The 13,304-nt window shown below is 41.9% G+C and overlaps 1 protein-coding gene across 1 annotated transcript in view; it reads left to right on the forward strand.

Moving 5' to 3' along the window:
• The window catches only part of ASPSCR1 (ASPSCR1 tether for SLC2A4, UBX domain containing), a 130,929-nt gene that overhangs the window by 27,036 nt on the left and 90,589 nt on the right, over nt 1-13,304 (forward strand). The window contains exons 4-5 of the mRNA XM_053705640.1: nt 5,654-5,757; nt 6,026-6,086. Of these exons, the coding sequence (XP_053561615.1) occupies nt 5,654-5,757; nt 6,026-6,086 (165 nt within the window). The remainder of the gene's footprint in view (nt 1-5,653; nt 5,758-6,025; nt 6,087-13,304) is intronic.

Genomic DNA, 13,304 nt, shown 5'->3' on the forward strand with positions numbered 1-13,304 from the left:
TCAAATAAGCATTTGAGAGGACCTGTGGGTCAGTGAGGCAGGAAGGATTGTTTCAGTCCTTATTGCCTTAAGTCATAGATGGCCGGGCAGGGGAGTTTCCCGCTGCGTCACTCTGACATCTGATTTCATCAGAACCTAGAGCCTCCCCCATGTGGTGGAGGGTTGGAGGGCTTAACGCCCCTTACCGCAGTTGAGCGGTTGGGCCTTCATTTTTAGGCCTCTGGATTTGTCCTTTTGGGCTTGATCCAACAGCTTTTATAGTATAGCTGTCTAGCGTGCGGAAGGTTTGCCTTTTGAAACCAGTTGCAGCTCTTCACACCTTACAGGTGTAGGCATGAGCTGTTTATAGTGTATCTAGATGCAGCTCTTACTCTTTGACGTGTACTGTCTGTCTGAGTTATAAGAGATATTTGGGTCTTCTTCCATTGTTTCCGCCTGATGATTGTTTTTCCCTGCGGGGACTTTGTTTAACTTTTTCCGGAGCTGGGTAGGCTTAGTGCCTTTCTCTTCCTTGTGTCCTCTGCTTGTGCGGAGGTGATAGGGAGACTAGTCCTGCTAGTAGGATTATTTTTTTTGACCTCGAGGTATCCCTTGGTTGTCCTGAGGCTTTGAGAAGTATCTTTATACGACTTCTAGCCTTGCTCCTTGGAGCGTTGGACTTTAGATAGGGGTGGTCCCTTCCTTTGGTCGGGGCTTTTGAGTTCTTCTCGCTATCCAGATTCTCTAGATATGCATCCATATCCCTTGTGTCTGGCTTTTTGGCCAGTTGGGGTGTTTAGTTCTAGAGTAAGGTTTGCCTTAACTATTAGGTGCCCGGACCTGTTTTTTTTTGTTTTTGTTTTTGTTTTTTTTTTTTAAATATTTTTATTGAGGACACAAAGCATACAAAACACAACAGGATAAAGTAAGTTGAACATTCAGTACATATCTGATCTGAAATAGATGTTAAAAGTCCTCATTTTTCATTTTTTCTTCCCCTTCTAACCATACGTGAGGCCACTTCTGACCTATGTAGCGATATAAGTCCAAGTCCAAGGGAGTTGTATTTTAAACATGAAAAAGAAAAAATAAACTATTAATGAAAAGGTGCATCTAAACAGATATTATTGCTAATGTTGCTAAACATTCTAGTTATCAAGATGCACCTGCCCGAGCCAGACATGATAATAGTGCACGGAACAAAGTTATTTAAAAAGCAATAACACAGACATCTTTTATAGCTAGCACGGATAATACATTGAGGAGAAAGGAAAAAAAAATGTTAATCTGGTTATGGCACAGTATCTTACTATTGGTACTTTGAGCTTGTATAATCTACAGCATAATATTCTTATGGTCTGAAACCCTATAGTCTAAAGTTTGGGACTGATATTGACTCCTGGTTTAACTGTCAGGACACAATTCACCATCATGGCCCCGGTCGCAGGCCACAACTGCGACTCCCATCTAAGATACAGAGTTACAGTAGTCATTGTATTATATAAGGCACATGCACCTATCTATTATAATTTCCCGTACATTATAAAACCCACTTCTTTGTGGCATTTTAGTATATAGATTTGATTTGTATGGGTTTCATACCAGTAAGCATTGGGCGTCAATTTTTCATACACCAGATAACCAGCAGTGACACTATTAAGGGTAACTTGACTAATTTTGAGCAATGGGGTTTCCTTACAATTTAATAATACTGTATGTAGTGGTATACAAACAAATGTCATGTAATTATTAGCTTAACTAATATTATCTATTAAGATTGCTGAAATGGGCCTGTGAACATAAGAATACAAGGTAATGCACACTAAACTGCCAAAAACAGGACTAGCCAGATTGGAACTTCTACAAACCAACATGGTATTTCGTTACTTAATAAAAAGAAAAGCTGTGAGTTAGCCCTCTCCTATTGTAGGAAAAAGAACAGCAGGTTTTGAGTAGGGCTGCGTGAAGATAGAGGGCTCCCTTTCATGTAAGTGCCAAGTAGGACTCAATAGTGCGTTGGCAGGGAATTGAGCAAGCTGCTGTATTTCTGGACTCAGAGGCAAGGCTGCTTTGACTCCCAGGTGATTATCATAGGCTCGGCCCTCAGCATATATAGGTGGGCTTGAATACAGCATATAGGGAACATGGGGACCTTCAAAGGGTGTACCAACAAGCATAGTATATGTCGTGCTGATGTGTGCACTGGAGCGGGAGTCCCCCCCCCAAGCCCCCGCAAGGGCACAGTACCTGTGGAAGTCTTAACAGTCGGTAGAATTCCCGTATCCGCACGGGACTGCACAAGCAAAGATGTAGCCGCATATGTAGCTGTTACGGGTGCGTGCAGTCTCATATTTTCATGAGTATTCTGTTGAATCGATGAGGTGTGCTCTTTATCCTGGGAAGCAGTTGCCATAAGAGTGTCTTTGCTCCGCTGTGATGTCTCCTTGCAGCGTGAATGCTTCTGGTTAGCTAAAGAGATTTTTCCCTGCGGTGAATCTTTTTGGCAGAGAGGCTCGGCGGGAACGCTCATGACCGCCTCCCCCCCACCTTCAGAAACCACAACAGGGTCCTCGATCGCCCTCTTCACCAAGCAATCCCAGGGTGCTTTGTTGAGGAGATTCAATAAAAGATCCTCAAGCCGTTCCAAGTAACGGTCTATGCGCATTAGTGGGCCTTCTGCTTGTTCGGTCGCCATCTTTGACATGCAGTGGCGTGTTTGTAGATTGCATCTATCCCCCTTTGTTCAATAATTTTCCCCCTCTTCTGTTATAAAGTTCTGCAAGATTGTATTGTATTGTAGTATTATTGCCGTTGTGTCTGGCTCAGGCAGCCCGGACCTGTTTTTATCCCTGAGACTTCCGGTTGCTGAAGTTTCGCTTGGCCTTTTTCCTGACCCAGTTTTGGGTGGTTTTGGAATCTTGGATCTCAGGGCTGGTTGGGGTGTTCCACGGTTGTGGTAACTTGGGCTATGTCCTTGCTCCATCTTCCTGACCTGGTCATGGTTGGCCAGGTTTTCGGAGTACTTTTTACTCTTTGCCACAAGAGTAGCCCATGTCATCTAGTGGTTAGCTGTGTGGCTTGCGCCTCAAGGGTTGTTGGTTCATACCCAGCTGCTGGTGCTGGATGTCCATCTTCTGGTGTGCCTTAGGGTTGCATTCCCCTGGTTAGCTTGCCAGTATTCCCGTGGATTCCCTGCTCTGCAGGCGAATGGGTTGGCTGTGCCTCTGCTTGGCAAGCAGCTTGTAGGGGGGTCCTTTTCTAGGACATCTGTGTTGGGAATTTATCTTTCCATTACCTGGTGGCTTCGGGCCTTGAAGAGTTGTTGCCCTTCCGGCATCCTCCCTTTTCTTTAGGGGATATTCTCCTCCCTATGGAGATGGAGTCCTTGCTTGGGGCTTCTTCTGGATGGGAGGCGGAAGGGTGGGATTGTTTTCCCCTGGGGTCTTGCTGGATCCAAGTCAAACTTGTTGGGCCTTTATTCTGATAGATCCTTAGGTCTATGGCCTTGTTGTCTGTTTTCAGAGTCGGGTTGTACTTGTACTCTGTGGGGATGGCTGTGCTATCCTTATGCTTGTTCCTGTACTTGTTTCAGGATTCTTTGTTCCCCTGTCTTGGATCCCTGAGGCTAGGTTGGTCCAGCTGGGTGTAGGTCTGCAGGTCAGGATAGCCGAGAGGTCTAAGGCGCTGCGTTTGGGTCGCAGTCTCCTCTGGATGTGTGAGCTTGTTGAGTCTATCCTATTGGTTCAGTCTGCTAAGGTATAGATTTTCCTTTCAACTTGCTACATTGATTTCAGAAGAGGGTTTACTCTTCCTTTGGGTTCTGAGAGTATACTCTCCTCGGGGGGCCTCAATTTGAGGTTTTGTGTTCCCCTTTTTGGGGACCTGTGTGTAGGTCCGACTACTTAGGTTGCCTGGAGCGTGCCCTCTGTCCGGGGGTTGGTTTTGTGTTCTGTTTCTTGCTTGACTGCTTCTTCTTCCTCGCAAGTACCCTCTGTGTCATCCTGTTATGGACTCTGTCTTCTCAAACTTGGGGTTTTTCACCTGGGTGTATTACACACTTTTTCATGGTCGAATGCCTTTGTATTCTATGGTCAGACACTGGGAGAACTGCCTCTTTAGTTGCATTCCGTGCTTGCAGGATATTAGGGAGACATCTGTTTTGTCTCTGTGCCCGGTCTTTTCCCGGGATTCGCTTGGTATAGGCGTGGCCTCCTTTCCCTGTTTGGGTCCCTTTGGGTCTCTGTGAGCTGGGCTCACTTTTGGAGGTATTCTCTTTTGTATTAGGGGACCTTTCGGTTTCCTCTGTTCTCCTTTGCCTTGTCCCTTTGGGGGTTTCGGCTGGTGTCCCCTTCATTAGTGGGGGATTGTCTGTTGGGCGACGGTGTCTCCTGGAGGACTGTTGGCTCAGTCGAGTCCGTTTGCGGCTCTAGTTTGGCTTCTGAGCTAACTGCAAGTCAGTGTAATTGTGGTTTTTCCCTCTTAAAAGTTTCTCGGCTTTGGACGAAGCAGAGTTTTTTATTGAGTAGAGGTTCAGGCCTGGTGCCCTCAGTATGGGCCGCCTATGTACCCTCCCGTCTTGGCATTCAGGTCCTCTATAGCTTGGGTATTGTTTTCCAAAAAGTAATGAATGCAGCTGTGGACTCCACTCCCCTCATACCCCAGTCATTCCCCCTCATCCCGCAGTCATTCTGTCGAGGAACAAGGAATAGTAGAATAAATATCAGGGTTAAAGGTGCCAGAAGAATATAAGGACGCCCCACATAAAATTACGGGTGGGGAGCTGTGGACTTTCCATTTAAGAAGAAAAACATAAATTATGCTTACCTGATAATTTCCTTTTCTTCTGATGGAAAGAGTCCACAGCTCCCCACCCGTAATTTTATGTGGGGCATCCTTATATTCTTCTGGCACCTTTAACCCTGATATTTCTTCTACTGTTCCTTTTTCCTCGACAGAATGACTGGGGGATGAGGGGAGTTGGAGGAGTGTTTAAGCCTTTGCCTGGGGTGTCTTTGCCTCCTCCTGGTGGCCTGTTTCTTATTTCCCAAAAGTAATGAATGCAGCTGTGGACTCACATCAGAAGAAAAGGAAATGATCAGGTAAGCATAATTTATGTTTTATCTCTAATTGGTTTCCTTCACTGTACTGCAAAACTTTTGCTGAAAATGTTGTTTTAAGTCAAAGTTGCTTAAATTTAATAGAAATGAGCAGTAATTGCAGGCACGTAAGCAATTCATACTGCTGTATTAATACTTACTTGCTAATAGGGACAATTTCCAAAGCTAGTGTTTGAAGCATGTAGAGTGGTTTAAAGGGCTTTGTCTTTCCTTTTTGTAAACTGTCATCAACTAATTATTTCTATTAAATAGTTACTAATTTATTTATTTGCTTTAGGAAATAAGATCAGTTGGTTAGCTGGAAATATTCTAGCTGAGGTTGGACTAGTAGTGATTTATAAACTTGTATAAAAGCTTCTGTCTTGCTCGTCCTGCCTATTATCCCTCTGACTTTATTGATGGAAAATGTATGATGATGGTTTTAAATGTCAAAACATTTAAATTTTAATGCTACCAGAGAACAGACTATTTCACACCTCAACTAAAGCTGATAAATAAGAACATTACATTGCGGTGAATCCATTATTAATGACAACATTGTCCCCGCTTTGTCTTAGAAAGTGCGTGTGGCGGTACAACTGGAAACGGGTGAGAGGCTACAGGATGAATTCATCTCTAGTCAGACTCTCTGGGAAATCTTGTCTCATTTTTTGCAAACCAGGTGAGGACTGGCATAAGCTGAGGATGGGGTTGGCATTTGAATGAAACATGGTGGTATTGGTGAGCCCCAGGTGGGAGAGAGTCATCATCAGAGCTGTTAGTCTTCATATACCAGCTCGCTCTTCAAGCAGCTTGGTAGCTCACAGGTGAGCTTCATGATATGGAAAAGGGTCACTAAATGTAAAGATCGATTTCCTTGTCTTGTGTGTTATGATGATGAAATAACCTTGTTATGTTTCTCCACCTTATAACTTATTTGGTGTTTTTAGGACATGTGTAGAACAAGTGGCTTCTGGGTACTGCCCTGTATGTATTTACATGAGAGACGAGGTAAGTTATATCTACCTTTGATTTTATCTTACCTTAGAACCCCTAACGACAGCCGTCATACCCTATTGCCCAAGGCCTCTTGGAGTGAGGCATATGGTAATAGAACGTCTTGGCCCTGTAGTCATGTGTCAGAAACTCAGCTGTAGAACTCTATGCCCCTAATATTTGCTCCATAATTTACACTTTACTCACTATAGAACTATAGCTCACTAGGTTTACAAATAGATAATCTTCTGAATAGGAATTATTTGAGGGACTTTTCTATGATATAACATGATCACAAGCGTAATATAATAGTGCTGTAGAATGTGGTGAAGAGATCTGAAGCAAACTTGAAAGATTCCAAGTTTAACAGAAAGATATAACAAGTAATTTATGCTTAATTTATGTGACATTACAAAGAGTATAATTGCTTAGTTGTTCAAAGGGATTTTTAGTTATGATCTGTTTGCAATACTAAGGTGTTTAATTTTTACTGTATCACAGCACAATACTACTGAATAAAAAAAAAAAAAAAAATATATATATATATATATATATATATATATATATGTGTGTATATATATATATATATATATATATATATATATATACAGTGTGTGTGTGTATATATGTGCGTGTATGTGTAAATATATATGCGTGTATATATTTCTTTCTAATGACACGAGTCCACAGATCATCTAATTACTATTGGGATATTCACCTCCTGGCCAGCAGGAGGCGGCAAAGAGCACCACAGCAAAGCTGCCAAGTATCACCTCCCTTCCCTCCAACCCCAGTCATTTTCTTTGCCTACGTTAGAGTAAGGAAGTGGTAAATTTAGGTGCTGAAAGATTCTTCAATCAAGATTTTATTTGCAGTACAAGTATGTGCTGTTTTTACTCCGGGGTGTAGCTGTAGTCCATTTCAGTCTCTTCAGTAAAGCATTGGTGGCTTTTAACCCCTTAATGACCACAATGTACCCTGTATGTCACTGGTTGTTAAGGGTTTTTTCAGGACATAATAGCACAAGTCTAGCAAGAACACGCTATTAATGCACTCTCTCCAGCAGGCTTTGTGGAATAGAGCAGTCTCAACGCTGGTGGCAAGACCGCGCTATAAAACAATCAAGTCCCAAAAAAAGGCCAGCGACATACAGGGTACGTCGCTGGTCCTTAAGGGGTTAAGCAAAGGGAACTTGTGGGACATAATTCTCACTGCGCCTCCCTCATATTTAAATAAAAGTTTCTGCCCTTATTATTATTTTCCACAAACCTAGTGCCTTGCTGCCAGGCAGATTTATTGAGGTAAGTGCTAATTTATTTTTTTAAGCAGCTTTAAGGAAAAAACATGGCACTTTACTATTTCCCTAACAGGGATATTTAATACATTACTCCTAGTGTTGTAAGGGGGATTATGTATGGCAGTTTTGCAGGCACTGGGGACTTGAGGAGAACTTGGCTCATTTTGGTGGTTTTATTAGGGCTTGCGTGAGATAAAAATTTATCTGTTGCGCACTTATTTTTCTCTCACTTCCTGTATATGGAGGAGAGATATCTGTAGCTTAACGTTTTTCAAATCAAACGGTTATTTGCTAGCCTGACATTTCTGAAACAGCTCCATTTTGAATTTAAGAATCAGTAATTTTGTTATCCTGCTAGGATATAGGCACCTCAGCAAAGCTATAGCTGAGGTGTAGAGGTTGTTTGAGGTGTTAAGACGTTTTTATTTCACATATCTTGAAAAATAAAGCAGTAATGTTTTTGTTTTTATTAAAAAAATAAAGCAGTTTCTTTTTTTGCATTGCATCAATAATAAAGCAGTTTCTTTTTAAAATTTAAAGAGACAGTAACAGTTTTTTCTTTATTAAATTTGTTCATAATTTAATGATTTAATTATTTATATTTATTCTGTTAAAATGGACAAAAGACTCTGTTGTAGATTACAGATGTCCTTTATGTTTGAATGCTAATATTGAACCACCAATTCCTTTTTGTTCCTCATGTGTTGAGAGAACTTAAAATTTTAAGGATAGACATTTTGAGCCAATATTGTCTAAGACGGATGCTGTCCAGGAGTCTTCTGACAATGTTCAAAATATGCCGCATTTTTCTCCTCAGGTGTCCCAATTTTTAGTACCCATTAATTCAGTGCCCTGCGCTTCCTCTCAAGGTCCGTCTGGGGTCTCCTTGCAAGACATTGCTTCTCTCATGTCTTCTGCAGTTTCTGATGCGTTGTCTGCTTTTCCCATGCTACATGGAAAGCGCAAGAGGAAGTCTAAAGAATCAGTGCGTAAGGTGTCTGACTCGCACGTGGCTATTAATAATATTCCCTCTCATAGATCTGATGAGAAGGATTCTTCGCTAGCATCTGAGGGTGAGATCTCAGATTCTGACAGTGTAATTCCTTCCTCTGATGCTGAAGTTGTATCCCTCAGGTTTAAGCTAGAGCACCTCCATTTACTACTTAAGGAGGTTTTGGCTACTCTGGACGACTCTGTCGTTGTCAACCCTAAAAAATCTAGCAAACTTAACAAGTACAATGATGTACCTTCCATGCTGGAATGTTTTCCCATACCAGATCGTGCTACTGAAATTATTGTTAAGGAAGGAAGAAAGGTTTTTCTCCTATTTTTAAGAAGATGTTTCTCATTGATGACTCTATTAAGGAGTCTTGGCAAACGGTCCCCAAGGTGGAAGGGGCAATTTCCACTTTAGCTAAGAGAACTACTATTCCCATAGAGGATAGCTGTTATTTTAAGGATCCTATGGATAAGAAACTGGAGGGTTTTCTTAAGAAAATGTATGTCCACCAGGGGTTACAATGGCAACCTGCGGTATGTATTGCTACCGTTTGTAGTGCGGCGGCATACTGGTCTGATGCGCTGTCTGATTCCATTCAAACAGGCACTCCCCTTGAAGAGATCCAGGACAGGATCAAGGCTCTTAAATTGGCTAATTCTTTTATTTCTGATGCTTCCCTTCAGGTTATCAAATTGGGAGCAAAGATTTCTAGTTTTGCCATTCTGGCTCGCAGAGCTTTATGGTTGAAATTTTGGTCTGCAGATGTGTCGTCTAAGTCTAGGCTTTTGGCTATTCCTTACAAGGGTAAGACCTTGTTTGGCCCAGCCTTGGCTGAGATTATTTCTGACATTACAGGAGGAAAAGGACATTTCCTTCCTCAGGATAAGAGAAATAAGCAGAAGGGACTTCAGAGTAATTTTCGTTCCTTTCGAAACTTCAAGGGTAAACCTTTTTCTCCCTCTACAAAACAGGAACAGTCCAAACCTGCCTGTAGACCCAACCAATCTTGGAATAAGAGAAAGCAATCCAAGAAGCCCGCTAATGAATCAAAGTCAGCATGAAGGGTCTGCCCCTGATCCAGGACCGGATCTTGTGGGGGCAAACTTTCCTTTTTTCACTCAGGCTTGGGGTTTGGAATGTTCAGGATCATTGGGCGATAGACATTGTGTCCCAAGGATACAAACTAGAATTCAAGAACTTTCCGCCTAGGGGCAGATTTCTTCTCTCAAGATTATCTGTCGACCAGATAAAAAGACGCGTTCTTACGTTGTGTTTGGGATCTATCCGTACCTTCATGTTCCCATCCACAGGGATCATCACACGTTCCTGAGATTTGCTTTTCTCCACAAACACTTTCAGTTTGTGGCTCTTCCCTTCAGACTTGCTACAGCTCCCAGAATTTTTTCAAAGGTTCTGGGATCTCTGTTGGCAATGCTCCGGTTACAGGGTATTGCAGTGGCGCCTTATCTGGACGACATTCTGGTTCAGGCCCAGTCCTTTCAACTAGCAATCTCCCACACAGAGATGCTTTTATCCTTCTTGCGTTCTCACAGTTGGAAGGTGAATCTGGTAAAGAGTTCCTTAATTCCATCTACAAGGGTAGTCTTCTTGGGAACCATAATAGATTCAGTTCTAATGAAGATATTTCTCACAGAGGTCAGAAAATCCAAGATTTTCAATTCTTGTCTGTCTCTTCAGTCCTCTCCTCAGCCATCAGTGGCTCAATGTATGGAGGTAATAGGTCTGATGGTAGCCGCCATGGATATTATTCCTTTTGCTCGTTTCCATCTCAGAGCTCTGAAATTATGCATGCTCAGGCAGCGGAGCAGGGATTATGCGGATCTGTCTCCGCAAATTCATTTGGATCAGATGACTAGAGATTCTCTTCCTTGGTGGTTGTCTCAGGATCATCTCTCCCAGGGAACCTGTTTTAGCAGACCTACCTGGGTGATAGTGACAACCGACGCCAGCCTGATAGGTTGGGGAGCAGTATGGTGCCTCCTAAGGGCTCAGGGAACATGGACTTGGGAAGAATCTGTTCTCCCCATAAACATTCTAGAGCTAAGAGCAATCTTCAATGCTCTTCTGGCCTGGCCTCAGCTTCTGCCCGGTTTATCAGATTTCAGTCGGACATCATAACCTCAGTGGCTTACATCAAACATCAGTGTGGAACTCTGAGTTCTTTGGCCATGAAAGAGGTGTAAAAGATTATTCAGTGGGCAGAGACCCACAACTGTTGTCTATCTTCAATCCACATTCCAGGATTGGACAATTGGGAAGCGGATTTTCTGAGCAGACAGACCTTTCACCCGGGAGAATGGGAATTACCTCTGGAAGTGTTTTCCAACTTGATTCTCAAATGGGGACAGCCAGATCTAGATCTCATGGCATCTCGTCAGAATGCCAAGCTCCCGAGGTACGGGTCGCGGTCCAGGGACCCTCAGGCGGTTCTGATAGATGCTCTGGCAGTTCCTTGGAACTTCAGTCTTGCATACCTATTTCCTCTGTTCGCTATCCTTCCTCAAGTCATTGCTCGGATGAAGCAAGATAGAGCATCAGTGATTCTCATTGCTCCAGCATAGCTTTGCAGGATTTGGTATGCAGACCTAGTGGAGATGTCATCTCTCCCCCCTTGGAAGCTTCCTCTAAGGAAGGACCTTCTACTTCAAGGGCCCTTCCTTCATCCAAATCTAGTTTCTCTGAAGCTGACTGCTTGGAGATTGAACGCTTAATTTTATCTAAGCGCGGTTTTTCGATTCGGTCATTGAGACCATGATTCAGGCTCGCAAGTCTGTTACCAGGAAAATTTACCATAAGATATGCCGAAAATATCTGTATTGGTGTGAATCCAAAGGCTACTCTCGGAGTAGAGTTCGGATTCCTAGGATTTTATCTTTTCTCCAAGAAGGTTTGGAGAATTTTTTTATCTGCAAGTTCCTTGAAGGGTCAGATTTCTGCCTTGTCTATTTTGTTACATAAACGTCTGGCAGAGGTTCCAGATGTTCAATCGTTCTGTCAGGCCTTGGTCAAAATCAGGCCTGTGTTCAAACCTGTTACTTCTCCCTGGAGTCTTAATCTTGTGCTTAAGGTTCTTCAGCACGCTCCGTTTGAGTCTATGCATTCCTTAGATATTAAGTTGTTATCTTGGTAGGTTTTGTTTCTTGTTCCGTTTGAGTCTATGCATTCCTTAGATATTAAGTTGTTATCTTGGTAGGTTTTGTTTCTTGTTGCTATTTCTTCTGCTCATAGAGTCTCTGAGCTCTCCGCCAGTATGAGTCTCCGTACCTTATTTTTCATTCGGATAAAGTTGTTTTACGTACTAAATTAGGTTTTCTTCCTAAAGTAGTTTCAGATCAGAACATTAATCAAGATATTGTTCCTTCTTTATGTCCTAATCCTTCTTCTTATAAGGAACGTCTTCTGCACAACCTAGACGTGGTTCGTGCTCTGAATTTCTATTTACAGGCGACTAAGGATTTTCGTCAGTCTTCTGCTCTGTTTGTAGTTTTCTCTGGGAAACGTAAGGAGCAGACAGCTATGGCTACTTCTCTTTCTTTGTGGCTGAAGAGTATAATTCGCTTTGCCTTTGAAACTGCTGGACAGCAGCCTCCTGAGAAGGTTACGGCTTCTACGAGGGCTGTTTCCTCTTCCTTTGCATTCAGAAATGAAGCTTCTGTGGAACAGATTTGCAAGGTTGCAACTTTGTCCTCTCTACACACTTTTTCAAAATTCTATAAGTTTGATACTTTTTCCTCGGTTGAGACTTCCTTTGAGAGAAAGGTTCTTCAAGCAGTGGTGCCTTCTGTTTAGGTTCCCTGTCTTGTCTCTCCTTTTTCATCTGTGTCCTCTAGCTTGGGTATTGGTTCCCAATAGTAATTAGATGATCTGTGGACTCACTGTGTCATTAGAAAGAAAACAAAATTCATGCTTACCTGATAAATGTATTTCTTTCTTGACACGGTGAGTTCACAGCCCGCCCTGTTTTTGATGACAGGGCATTTTTTTGTTATGTTATAAACCTCAGGCACCTCTGCACCTTGTTGCTTCCTTTCTCTCCTTTACTTCGGTCGGATGACTGGAGTTGGAGGGAAGGGAGGTGATATTTGGTAGCTTTGCTGTGGTGCTCTTTGCCAGCCTTTGCTGGCCAGGAGGTGAATATATATATATGTGTGTGTGTGTGTGTGCGTGTATATATGTGTGTGTGTGTGTGTGTGTATATATATATATATATATATATATATATATATATATATATATATATATATATATATATATGTGTGTGTATATGTATATATATATATGTGTATGTATATATATATATATATATATATATATATATATGTGTGTATATATATAAAATTTTGGATATAAAAGTCTACACACCCCTGTTAAAATGTCAGGTTTGTGTGATGTAAAAAAATGAGACAAAGATAAATAATTTCAGAACTTTTTCCACCTTAAATGTGACCTATAAACTGTACAACTTAATTGAAAAACAAACAAAATCTTTTAGGTGAGGGAAGAAAACAAAACAAAAAAAATAATAATGTGGTTGCATACGTGTGCACTTATAACTGGGGATGTAGCTGTGTTCAAAATTAAGTAATCACATTCATGTTAAATAGGAGTCAGCATACACCTGCCATCATTTAAAGTGCCTCTGATTAACCCCAAATAAAGTTCAGCTGCTCTAGTTGGTCTTTCCTGAAATTTTCTTAGTCGCATCCCACAGCAAAAGCCATGGTCCATAGAAAGCTTACAAAGCATCAGAGGGATCTCATTGTTAAAAGGTATCAGTCAGGAGAAGGGTACAAAAGAATTTCCAAACATAAGATATACCATGGAACACAGTGAAGACAGTCATCATCAAGTGGAGAAAATATGGCACAACAGTGACATTACCAAGAACTGGACGTCCCTCCAAAATTAATGAAAA

This window comes from Bombina bombina, chromosome 1, assembly GCF_027579735.1.
Source record: "Bombina bombina isolate aBomBom1 chromosome 1, aBomBom1.pri, whole genome shotgun sequence".
Lineage (NCBI taxonomy): Eukaryota > Metazoa > Chordata > Amphibia > Anura > Bombinatoridae > Bombina > Bombina bombina.